Source organism: Chiloscyllium plagiosum, unplaced genomic scaffold (assembly GCF_037043375.1).
Source record: "Chiloscyllium plagiosum isolate Xiang-an unplaced genomic scaffold, Cpla_swu_hap1 HiC_scaffold_6, whole genome shotgun sequence".
Classification (NCBI taxonomy): Eukaryota; Metazoa; Chordata; class Chondrichthyes; order Orectolobiformes; family Hemiscylliidae; genus Chiloscyllium; species Chiloscyllium plagiosum.
Genome location: NW_028270144.1, coordinates 126,563,713 through 126,576,387, shown reverse-complemented (window position 1 = coordinate 126,576,387; position 12,675 = coordinate 126,563,713). Strand labels below are relative to the sequence as shown.

General features: G+C 43.7%; 1 protein-coding gene across 5 annotated transcripts; it reads left to right on the top strand.

The window, feature by feature from the left end:
* The first annotated feature begins 215 nt into the window (after positions 1 to 215).
* LOC122550958 (olfactory receptor 52E2-like) lies at positions 216 to 8,669 on the top strand. Of its 5 annotated transcripts, none has more exons than XM_043692503.2 (3): positions 216 to 421; positions 719 to 864; positions 5,231 to 8,669. In XM_043692503.2, the coding sequence occupies exon 3, from the start codon at positions 5,272 to 5,274 to the stop codon at positions 6,214 to 6,216; it is 945 nt and encodes a 314-aa protein (XP_043548438.1). In that variant the 5' UTR covers positions 216 to 421; positions 719 to 864; positions 5,231 to 5,271; the 3' UTR covers positions 6,217 to 8,669. The 5 variants fall into 5 exon arrangements, with proteins under 5 accessions (XP_043548438.1, XP_043548436.1, XP_043548439.1 ...); XM_043692501.2 differs by having other exon boundaries at positions 216 to 541; XM_043692504.2 differs by lacking the exon at positions 719 to 864.
* Positions 8,670 to 12,675: the final 4,006 nt, after the last annotated feature.

The following is a 12,675-nucleotide window of genomic DNA, read 5'->3' as shown; positions in this document are numbered from 1 at the left end:
ACAGGCATGATGGGCCAAACAGCTACTTTCTGTGCCTTAGCAATTGTGTGTTTGAAAACCCTGTGTAAAACCTCCCCTTAATCATCACTGCTCCAGGAAACACACACCCAGTCACTCCCCACACTGGCGAACTTCTTCATACACAGGCTTGCAGCCAATAGAATTCTTCAGCACCCTGGACAGATACATATTTAAACAGGGGGAAAAAAATGTGCTCAATGCTCTGGAGTCCTGCCGTGTTAACAATAAATAGCCCGCCTCGCATAATGACCGAAGGTCCCGGTGTGTCACTGAAGACAGGCACGGCCCAAGATCCAGTTTCATGTTTGTCTCTGATCCCTCTCACTCTGTGCCATGCTGGATGCCAGGGAGTGAGCCAGGACCGTCCCAACTCTCATTTCGAAGCGTAAAAATTGGCAAGGTGAGAATCCAAAGCGATCAGAGGTTAAATAATTAGCCTCGGGGCCGCTCCAATAACTACTGACCCAGGAGCCTGGGGGATGGCAGGCGAGACGGGCTGGGCTGACAGATTTCTCCCCAGGTATTAAACCCTCTGTAATATTTCTTTCGATCCAGTCAGACGGTTAATATTGCAGGTTTTCATTGCATGCTCGGCGTTTATCAAATGCAATTGGCCGATGAAATGTCTGAACAACTTTAACAAGTCACAGGACGAATTTTTTTTTGGTTAAGGCTCTTTTATTTACTGTCCCCACAGGAAATCACCGTGCAGTACTAGAAATCCCCTGTCAACTTACTGGGATATGTCCGCTGGCTGGTTGCAGAGATGGGATGTTGGTCCCTGGATTTGGGAACATATAGGAGCTAAACTTGCAGTTTATCCTCATTGCGTTTCTGTAGAGGGTGCGGTTTGCTTTTGATCATTTAGATACTTTTGATGTTACAGACTAATGGAGAGCTTTGCATCGGATCTGGTGTAATCCAGAGACTTGAGAATTTGGGAGAGTTTACCCTGAGTAGTGTTCAAGGGTAGGGACCGAGGAGAGGGTCCGTTCATTGGTGGAAGGATTGAGAAGGGAAAGCCACAGATTTGAAGCAATTAGTAACAGAAGCAGAATTTACAGCAGGAGAAAACTTTATAGTGCAATGAGATGTTCAGGTCTGGAATGTAGTGCCTGAGAGTGTGGGGGAGACAGGTTCACTCCAGGATTTCCAAAAGGAATAGACTGAAAGAGGAGTGATGTTCAGGATTGGAGGGAGAAGGTAGGTGAATGGCACTAAGTGGGCTGGTTATTCAGAGTCAGGAGAAAATGAGGACTGCAGGTGCTGGAGAGTCAAAAAGGATGGTGCTGGAAAAGCACAGCAGGTCAGGCAGCATCCGAGGAGCAGGAGAGGGCATAATCATTCCTGAAGAAGGACTCATGTCCGGAATGTTGACTTTCCTGCTCCTGGGATGCTGCCTGACCCGCTGTGCTTTTTCAGTGCCACACTTTTCCATTCAGAAAGTCAGCACAATCAGCCAAATGGCTTCCCATTGTGCCAAATCTGACTTTCTGTGATATTTCTGTCATGGGTCCTCAGAAGGGTGGCAATAGGTGGCTTGCTCATCTCAAGAGCTGGTATTGACATGACAGGCTGAATGGCCTCCTTGCTGTTCTTTGGGAACATAAGATACCTATAAAGGGGTATGGATAGGTTGTGAGAGGGAGGAAAGTTTTGAAGTATAGTGGGAAGTGTACAATTGCTCATTTTAGCGGAGAGTATAACAAAGTAACATATTATCTAAACGGTGAGAGGTCGCAGAGCTCTGAGGCACAGAGGGATCTGGGTGTGCCAGTGCATGACTCACAGAAGGTGGGTGTGCAGGTACAGCAAGTAATCAGAAATGGTGGGGTTTGTTGTGAGGTGGAATCAAATGCAAGAGTAGGGATTTTGTGCTTCAATTATACAGGGCATTTGTGAGACCCTGCACTGGCCCCCATACTTACAGAAGGATGTTAAAGTATTGGAAACAGTTCAGGGAAAGTTTATTAGACCCTGCAGGGGAAACCCGGCAGGTCTGACAGCATTTATGGAGGGTAGGTAGAGTTAAGTTTGAGGAAGGTTGAATCCGGTGCCCTTCCTTCAGAAATTTCTGTTCCAGATTTCTAAAAACTGCAGTTCTTAGTTTTATTAAGTTAACCCTAGGATGAGTGGACTGCCTTCTGTGGAAGGGCTAGACAGGCTGAGCCTGTACCCTCTGGAGTTTAAAACAGTCAGAGGCAGCTTAATTAAAACATATAAGATCCTGAAGGGATTTGACCGGATGGAAATGGAAAGGATGCTTCCTCTTCTGGGAAAATCGAAAACTAAGGGGATCAGAGTTTGACAATAAGGGTCAACCATATAAGACAGAGAAGAGGAAAAAGAAATTCTCTTAAAAGGTTGAGTGTTTGAAATTTCCTTCTTCAAAAGTTAGTGGGTGCAGAACCTTTAATTATTCTTTAAGGCAGAGACAGATAGATTCTTGATGACCAAGGGGATGAAAGATTATTAGGGGATGGTATAGGAATGTAGCGCTGAGGTTAAAATCAGACTGGCTATGATCTTATTGAATGGCGGGGCAGACTCGAAGGGTAACTCTTATTTGTAAGGTCAAGTTTTTGATGCAGTAAATTATCGTGATCTGGAACACAGTGCCTGCAAAGGGCAGTGGAAGCAGAATCAGTTGGAACTTTCGAAAGAACATCGACTACATATTGGAAAAGGAAGTAAAACAGGGCGTTAATGAAAAAGGAGTGTCAAGTAATTGATTTACTCTTTCAAAGAGCCATCACAGGCGCAATGGGCCAAATGGCCTGCTTCTTTGTAGGAAGATTTATTGCAAAGACCATATCTGTTCATTTTTCTGTATGTTTGGTTGTGGATTGAAATGGGAAGAAGTCTATTTTTAAAAATAGGGGTAGTGGATGCTGGCGTACGTTTCCTGTCCCTGGAGAGAGAGGAAGCAGTGCGTCAGTGGATAACGTTAATTTTGTGGACATCAGAGGAAACGGATGCATTTATTTAGCACTTCTCGCAATCAGCAAACGCCTCAACGCAATTTACAGCCAGTGACGTCTCTTTGTTTTCACTGTTGCAATCTGGGAAATGCAACTGCCGATTGGTGAAGCTCGCTCCCACACCAAACCCCTAACCAAACAAACCATAGAATTGCGGATGCTGGAAATCAGAAACAGAAAAACTCAGCAGGTCTGGCAGCATGGATGAGACTATTTCCAGCAATGTCTGTTTCTCTGGAATATTTCATGAGCAGGCAAATAGGAATGTGATTTAATGTTACTTCTGACAGTGTCGTACTCCCTCAGCGCTGCACTGGAGTCTTATCCTCAACCTTTGAACTCAAGTCCTCGAGTGGCACCTGATCCTAAACTCAGTGTTCATCTTGATCTCACAAAAATAAATTGAAGGCTTACCTTCTGGTTATTGGGTAAGTCGTAAACTGGGAAAGGTGTGTATGGTACATGTTGCTGAATCATATAATCATAAAGTCAGAGAGATCCACAGAAAAAGGCCCTTCAGCCCATTGAGTCTGCACCAGTGACAAATAACTGCCAAGGAGTTGAAAGATTACCAGGGGATACGTAGGAATGTAGAGCTGAAGTTAAAATCAGATCAGCCATTATTTTATTGAATGGACAAGCATGCTCCAAAGGCAGAATGGCCTCACTTGTTCTTTGGTAAAGTCATTGGGCTAGTAAGCTTGAGCCCTAGCTAACATTGGGAGAAAGTGAGGACTGCAGATGCTGGAGATCAAAGTCAAGAGTGCGGTGCTAGAAAAGCACAGCAGGTCAGGCAGTATCCAAGGAGCAGGAAATTCAATATTTTGGGCAAAAGCCCTTCATCACAAATGAGGCTTGTGGGCCGGGGGTCTGAGAGATAAATGGAAGCTAGCTGAGATTGCAGTCGGTAGATGAAGGTGAGGGAGAAGGTGACAGGTTGGAGAGGAGGGTGGAGGGGATAGGTGGGAAGGAAGATGAACAGCTAGGACAGTTCAAGAGGGCGGTGCTGAGTTGGAGGTTTGGGACTGGGATAAGATGGGGGGACAGGAAATGAGGCAACTGGTGAAATCCACATTGATCCCATGTAGTTGTAGGATCCCAAGGCGGAATATGAGGCATTCTTCCTCCAGGTGTCGGGTGGTTAGGGTTTGGTGATGGAGGAGGCCTAGGACCTGCATGTCCTTCATGGAGTGGGAGGGGGAGTTGAAGTGTTGAGCCACAGGGTGATGGGGATGGTTGGTGCGGGTGTCCCGGAGATGTACTCTCAAATGATCCACAAGTTGGCATCCTGTCTCCTCAATGTAAAGGAGACCACATCGGGTGCAATGGATACATTAAATGACATTCCCTGTCTAACTTTGTGGCAGGAGAAGGAATTTGAATTCAATTTAAAAAAAGACACCTGCTTCTGATTTTAGGAACAGGAGTAAAGCGTTTACCCCCTCGAGCCCGTTCTGCCATTCAAAGTGATCATGGCTGATCTGTGGCCTAACTCTATACACCTTAATACCTTTGCTTAACAAAAAAATGTATCTATCTCAGATTTCAAATTAACAGCTGATCCAGCATCCACTGCCTTTTATGGAAGAGAGTTCCAAACTTCCACCACCCTTTGTGTGTTGAAATGCTTCCTAACATCTCTCCTGAACAGTCTGGCCCTAATCCTCAAACTAAGCCCTTTAGTTTCAGAGTCCACAACTAGTGGATTTAGTTTATCTTTACCTATCCTTTATATGCATTTAATTTCATATGTCTTAGTCCTGGTAATTCTAAGATGAAAAGCTGTGATTTGATTTATTGTCATGTGTAACTAAATACAGTGAAAAGCTTTGTTTGTGAGCAGTACAGGCAGACCCTAGGAAGCAAGGACATCCAGATTACAGGGTGAAAAACAAACGTGGACAGAGTAAGGCATATAAGTTACACCACACAGGACATGCTTTAGACAGGATCAACATTAACAAAATTAGCATTATTTGAAGTTAGTGAGTCCATTCATCAGTCTGATAATGAGAGAGAGAAGCTGTTCCTGACGTGTGTGTGTGTGTGTGTGTGTGTGTGTGTGTGTGTGTGTGTGTGTGTGTGTGTGTGTGTGTGTGTGTGTGTGTGTGTGTGTGTGTGTGTACGTGCGTGTGTTCAGACTTCTGAGTGCATGCCCTTTATGAGCAATGTTTAATCAGTAAGTGGGGAAAGTACAGTCACAACCCTTTGTTCAATCTCAATTCCAGATCCCTCTGGATGACGGTGAGGAGCCAGGACTTGGCAGAAAATGAATCATAGCGCCTTGAGGCATACTGAGTTCATCCTGCAAGGTGTCCCTAATGGTGATGGGCATGACCTCGTGATATTCATCTCCTTTCTCTTGGTGTATATTGTCATCATTGTAGCCAACCTGACCATCATGTTCCTGGTGAAGACTGAGTCCAATCTCCACAGTCCCATGTATTACCTGCTCTGCATCCTTGCTGGCATTGACATCATCCTCAGTAGTGTGACCATCCCCAAGATTTTAGCCATGTATTCATTGCAATCCAAGATTATATCGCTGGAGGCGTGTGTCACCCAGATGTTTTTTGTCTACTGCACAGCATTAAGTGAATCGACGCTTCTGGTGGCTATGGCCTATGACCGATATGTGGCCATTTGCCATCCATTTAACTACCACAAGCTGAAGCTCCGCTATGTCCTGTCTGCTGTGGCCCTGATTATTTTCCTCCGAGCCATGTTGTTTGTTGCAGTGGCAGCCTTACTGACCCAAGCTACTTACTGCCGCTCCAATTTTATCCAGAATTGCTACTGCAATTATGGCTCTCTCTCCAAGCTGGCCTGCCAAGGCGTGACAGTAAGTGATGCCATCACCTACCCCCTGTCCTTCCTCATCACCTTACCGGACAGCTCCCTCATCATCTTCTCTTACTTCAAGATTTTCAAAGTGGCCTTCCATGCCGGCCAGGGAGAAGCGCGCAGCAAAGCACTCAATACCTGCACCAGCCACTGTTGTGTCCTGATGCTGTTCTACACCAGCGCTCTCTTCGAGTTCACCATGTACCTGGTCCCCAGCATCTTCTCTTCCGAACTGCACTTTGTAGTGGCTGTCACCTTTGCTATCTTCCAACCCATCTTCAATCCCATCATCTATGGTGTGAGGACAAAGGAAATCAGGAATAGCTTCCTCAAGCTGCTGGGAAGAAGGAGAGTTACAGACGGATCATGAATGAGTTCAAATAAGGGCCGAGTGGTATTATTGTTAGACTATTGATCTAGAGTCCGAGGTAATGCTCTGTGGATTGGGGTTCAAGTCTGGAATTTGAATTCAGGAATAAAAGCACTGAGATTATGGGGGAAAACCATACGGATAACTAATAACTTTTAGTGAAGGTTATGTATTGCCCTCATTTGGTCTGGCTTACATGTGACTCCAGACCCATAACAGCATGAATGATGTTTCTACTGCTTTTGGGGCAATTAGCAATGAGCAATAAATGCTGGCCTGGCCAGTGATACCTACATCCTATAAATGAATAAAGAAAACACTGCTCTTAAATGGCCTGTCTGCAGTGACGTTGGGCACTGAACGAGAGTGACCTTCAGATTCAGCAATGTTGGAGGGATGGGGGTGTCAACCTGTCTGATTTTCTTCAGTCCCCAGTTTGAAATAAGGAACATAAGATTTAGAAACAATTGTAGGCCATTTGGCCCATCAAGCGTGCTGCACTATTCAATAAGGTCCTAGCTTATCTGTGTGAGGTCTCATTTCCACTTTTTGGACTATCCTCCCTCCCAAAAATAACATTCAAATCTAAAATGTATCAATATCAGCCTTGAATTAACTTAAAGACCCAGACCACAGTAACTCCACATATGAGTGACCCTCTGAGAGAACATGAAATCTCCTCATCTTTTTCTTAAATGGGAGACCCCTTACTCATAAACTATGTCCCCTAGTTTTCATCTCCTTCACGTTTCACAACCAGTATGACTCTTTTTCAGAATTGTTCCAAACTTGATTTATTCACTCTGTTTGTCTCTCCACAGATGTGGCCAGACCTGCTGAGTTTCTCCAGTATTCCCTGCATTTGTTCATCTCAAGTTCAGTTTTGTTTGGACCAAGTCTGAAATGAGTTCAGGAACAGTGCATCCTGTGGTCAGAAAACCTGCCTGTCAGACTAATTATTACACCTGAAAGGAATGAATGCAACTAGAATACAAACGCAATCATGTAAATATATGAAAAGGACAGAGGTGAAAGTGGGAGAACAATGTGCCAAAACCCTAGACTTATCTCTTCACTGGTGCCTACGTGTGAGTGGTCTTCAGGAACTGTGCTTGAAAACAAGAGGTTCAAACTTCACAGCACCAGAACACAGAGATAAGACCCCATGGTATTAGGGGCAAGGTACTGGCATGGTTAAAGGATTGGCTGACTGGCAGAAGACATAGTGTGGGGATAAAAAGGTCTTTTTCAGGATGGCAGCCAGGAGGTCCACAGGGGTCAGTGTTGAAACCACAACTATTCACGTTTTACATTAACGACGGCATGAAGGAGCTGAGGGCTTTGTTGCTAAGTTTGCAGATGACACAAAGATAGGTAGAGGGACAGGGGGGTAGTGCAGAGGAAGTGGAGGGCTACAGATTGACTTGGACAGGCTAGGAGAGTGGGCAAAGAAAAGGTAGATGGAGTACAGTGTGGCAAAGTGTGAGGTTATGCACTTTGGTAGGAAGAATTGAGGTGTTCCAAATGGAGAAAGATTTCAGAAATCTGAAGTACAATGGCGATTTGAGAATCCTTGTTCAGGATTCTCTTGAGGTTAACAAACATGTTCAGTCATCAATTAGGAAGGCAAATGCAATATTAATGTTCATTTCAGGATGTACTGCTGAGGCTGCTTAAGGCTGTCATCAGACCTCATTTGTAATATTGCGAGCAGTTTTGGGCTCCGTATCTAAGAAAGGATGTATTGGCCGTGGAGGGATCCATAGAAGGTTTAGAAGAATGATCCCAGGAACGAAGGGCTTGTCATTATGAGGAGCAGGTGAGGACTCTGGGTCTGTATTTGAGAGCGTTTAGAAGGATGAGGAGGGAATCTGATTGAAACTCACAGAATACTGAGAGGCCTGGTTAGAATGGATGTGAAGAAGATGTTTCCATTATTTGGAGAGACCAGGGCCTAAGGGCACAGCCTCAGAGTGAAGACACGACCCTTTAGAACCGAGATGAGGAGGAATTTCTTCAGCCAGAGGGTGGTGAATCAGTGGAACTCATTGCTGCAGAGGGCTGTGGAGGCCAAGTCATTGAGTGTACTTAAGACAGAGGTAGATAGACTTTGATTAGTAAGGGGTTCAAAAGTTACAAGGAGATAGGAGGAGAATGGCATTGAGAAACATATACATGATCGAATGGTGGAGCAGACTCGATGGGTCAAATGGCCCAATTCTGTTCCTTAATATTCTGGTCTTATGGGTTTATGGTAAGTCAACAGAAAAGACAAACGCATGTGAAATAAAATTCCTGTAGGAACATGAGTTGTAGAGAATTCTTTCTGCAAGACTTACTTTAAAGATCGGATTAGTTGTGAGGTATACATGGAACACAATTGGCTGTGAAATAAGACATGAAATAAAACTATTGTAAAATACAGAAGAAATCAAATCTGTTCATTTTTGAGGAGAAAGTGAGGTCTGCAGATGCTGGAGATCAGAGCCAGAGATGTGTTGCTGGAAAAGCGCAGCAGGTCAGGCAGCATCCAGGGAACAGGAGAATCGACGTTTCGGGCATAAGCCCTTCTTCATTTTTGAGCCAAACTAAACACTGCATTTCAATACAAATCTCAAACAAGGAAAACGTAGGAAACAGGCGAAGGCCATTCATCCCATTGAACCTTGCATGTCATTCACTAAGATTATGACTGATCATCTACCTCAAAGTCATATCCCGCTACATTTGTCATTTGTCAGCATTGGTTTCCAGAAATCTACTAATCCAGAGTTTGAATCTATTCAATGACACAGTAGCTCAATGGTTAGCACTGCTGCCTTATAGTGCCAGGGACCCAGGTTTGATTCCAGCTTCGGGCAACCGTCAGTGTGGAATTTGCACATTCTCCCTGTGTCTGCATGGGTTTCCTCCCATAGTCCAAGGATGTGCAGGTTAGGTGAATTGGTTATGCTAAAATGCCCATAGTGTCCAGGGATGTGTGAGTTAGGTGCATTAGTCAGGGAAAATGTAAAATATTAGGGTTGGGAAATGGGTGTGGGTGGGTTACTCTTCAGATGGCCTGTTTCCACACTGTAGGGATTCTATGATTCAATAGCTCTTGGGGAGTTGAGAATTCCAAAGCTTCACCACCCTCTGGGTGAAGGGATTCTTCCTCATCTACAACATAAATGGCCCGTCCTTTATAAAGAACAAAAGAACAAAGAAAATTTACAGCCCAGGAACAGGTCCTTCCGTTTTCCCCCCCCTCCCCCCCCCCAGCCTGAGCTGATCCAAATCTACTGTCTAAACCTGTCCCTCAATTCCTAAGCATCTGTATTCCTCTGCTTCCCACCTACTCGTGCATCTATCCAGACGCATCTTAAATGAATCTACCGTGCCTGCCTCTACCACCTCTGCTGGCAACGCATTCCAAATGCCCACCACCCTCTGTGTAAAGAACTTGCCGCATATATCCCCCTTAAACTTTTCACCTCTCACCTTGAAAGTGTGATCTCTCGTTATTGAAACCTTCACCCTGGGAAAAAACTTATCTCTATCTACCCTGTCTATACCCTTCATGATTTTGTAAACCTCAATCAGGTGCCCCCTCAATCTCCTTTTTTCTAATGAAAACAAACCTAACCTACTCAACCTCTCTTCATAGCTAGCACCTTCCATACCAGGCAACATCCACGTAAACCTTCTCTGCACTCTCTCCAAAGCGTCCACATCCTTTTGGTAATGTGGTGACCAGAACTGTACACAGTATTCTAAATGCAGCCGAACCAACATCGTGTATAATTTTAACATGACCTGCCAGCTCTTATACTCAGTACGCCGTCTGATGAAGGTAAGCATACCAAATGCCTTCTTGACCACTCTATCCACCTGCACAGTCACCTTCAGGGTACAATGGACCTGAACTCCCAGATCTCTCTGTTCATCAACTTTTCCCAAGGCTCTTCTGTTTACTGTATAATTTGCTCTAGAATTAGACTTCCCAAAATGCATCATCTCACATTTGCCTGGATTGAACTCAATCTGCCACTTCTCTGCCCAACTCTCCAGTCTATCTATATTCTCCTGTATTCTTTGACAGTCCCCTAAGATTTCTGCTACTCCTCCAATCTTCATGTCATCTGCAAACTTGCTGATCATACCAACAGTGCCCTCGTCCAGATGGTTTATGTATATCACAAACAACAGTGGCCCCAGCACTGATCCCTGTGGAACACCACTGGTCATTTTTCTCCATTTCAAGAAACTCCCTTCAACTATTATTCTCTGTCTCCTGTTGCTCAACCAGTTCTTTATCCACCTAGCTAGTACACCCTGCACACCATGTGACTTCACTTTCTCTATTAGTTTACCATGGGGATCCTTATCAAACACCTTACTAAAGTCCATGTATATGACATCTACAACCCTTCCTTCATCTAACAACTTGGTCACTTCCTCAAAGAATTCTGTTAATTTGGTAAGGCACGATCTCCCCCGCACAAAACCATGTTGCCTACCACTGATAAGTCCATTCTTTTCTAAATTTAAATAGATTTTATCCCTCAGTACCTTCTCCAGCAACTTTCCCATCACTGATGTCAGGCTCACTGGTCTGTAGTTACCCAGAATATTCTGAGATTAAATCCTTGCTCTGAGACTGTCTAGCCAAGGAGGTCCACATCATCCACCTTTACCTTGTCACCCCCTACTGTAACAATTTTGTAGATTTCACTCAGATCATTGAAAAGGAATGCATTATATATAGGATTAAGCTTCTGCATCTAAGTTTTCAAATTGTAATAGTGAATGTGGATAAAGTTTATTCATTCATGCTCCTACATTTTAATGTATTTATAGTATGACCATAAATTGTGGCATATATATCCAGTCAATATATAGGAAAGCTCCATGTCTCCGGCCCAATGAGTCATGTTTTTGAGTCCCTTTTTGCCATGACGTGCCATGCTCTCACCAACGTCCAGCCTCCATTTTTCATGTCCCAAGTACATGTAACTTATAACTGAGAGCAAGAGATTCAGCACATGGTATAAGCTTTGTTTCCAAAGTTCACCAACATTTAAGATGCGCCACTCTTTCTGTTGGATGCCAATATCCACACTCACAACGCTTGTTCACTTTTATACTTGGTATACAGGCCAACCCCATTGTTACAGGGACTCTTTGAGGCTTTGACGGTCAATTTATAGCTGAAAATGTGTTGCTGGAAAAGCGCAGCAGGTCAGGCAGCATCCAAGGAACAGGAGAATCGACGTTTTGGGCATAAGCCGTTCTTCAGGCTTATGCCCGAAACGTCGATTCTCCTGTTCCCTGGATGCTGCCTGACCTGCTGCGCTTTTCCAGCCACACATTTTCAGCTCTGATCTCCAGCATCTGCAGTCCTCACTTTCTCCTCGAAGGTCAATTTATACACAGGCAAGGTACTTGCAGAGGGTTTTAGCTTTTTACAACTTTGACATTGGATTCTGAAACATTGCTTATCCCAAAATGGAAAAGATACTAGTCTCTTTGAACTAATCAGGTGAACAATTAGATTGCATTAACAGAGGATTGAGATCCAAAGGGTAATATTTTTAATGTAACTGCAAGAGAAAAGTACTATTAAAGTGACTCAATAGGGGAAGTAATGGCCAGATGGTATTATCACTGGACTGTTAATCCTGAGATCTAGGTAATGTTTTGGGGACCTGGGTTCAAATCCTGCCCCAACAAATGGTGGATTTGAAATCAATAAACATCTGGAATTAAGAATGTAATGACGATCGTGAATCCACTGTCAATGGATTGGGGAACTTTACTGAAATGATTAATAATGGACTGGCAATAATTTATGTCTAAAGAACATGTGCATAGCTTGTAACAATTATACATTCCTGTCTGACACAAAAATGAAAGAGGAAAAGTGGTTCAACAATAGCTTGCAAAAGATCTTAGGGACGGGATTAGATCCAAAGGGAAAACATAAAATTGCCAGAAAACGCAGCAAGACTGCTTGATGCAAGATGAAAGGCTTGTCATATGAACAGAGATCGAACAATTGAGCCTATACTCACCAGGGTTTAGAAGACTGAGAGGCGATCTAATTAAGGTATGTAAGATGCTAAAGTAGATTGGCAATGTTTCCCCATATGGAAAAAATCTAGAATGAGAGATCTTTAGGGAATCCCAAAAATGTTAGGAAACCAAGGATCTAGTGAGAGGATGGAATTGAAGGAAATTATCATTGATAAATCAATGGTGTCAACAAATCAGCATTCTTGTCTCATCCAGTGTAAAAATATTGTTCCCCTTACATTGGTATTTCTTGCAAATAGTCCTGAATGAGAGCAGGATAAAAAGATTTGGCAAAATGTGTTCCTATTTCAGCAAATCTCAAGTTATAACTTTAGTTCCCAACCTTGAACTCTGCAATCAGGTCTTCATCACTGCTGTTATACCAACCTATTTATTTCGATCTGC

Coding starts and splice junctions, on each gene's coding strand:
- LOC122550958 (XM_043692504.2), top strand. CDS start 5,272: ATGAATCATAGCGCCTTGAGGCATACTGAGTTCATCCTGCAAGGTGTC.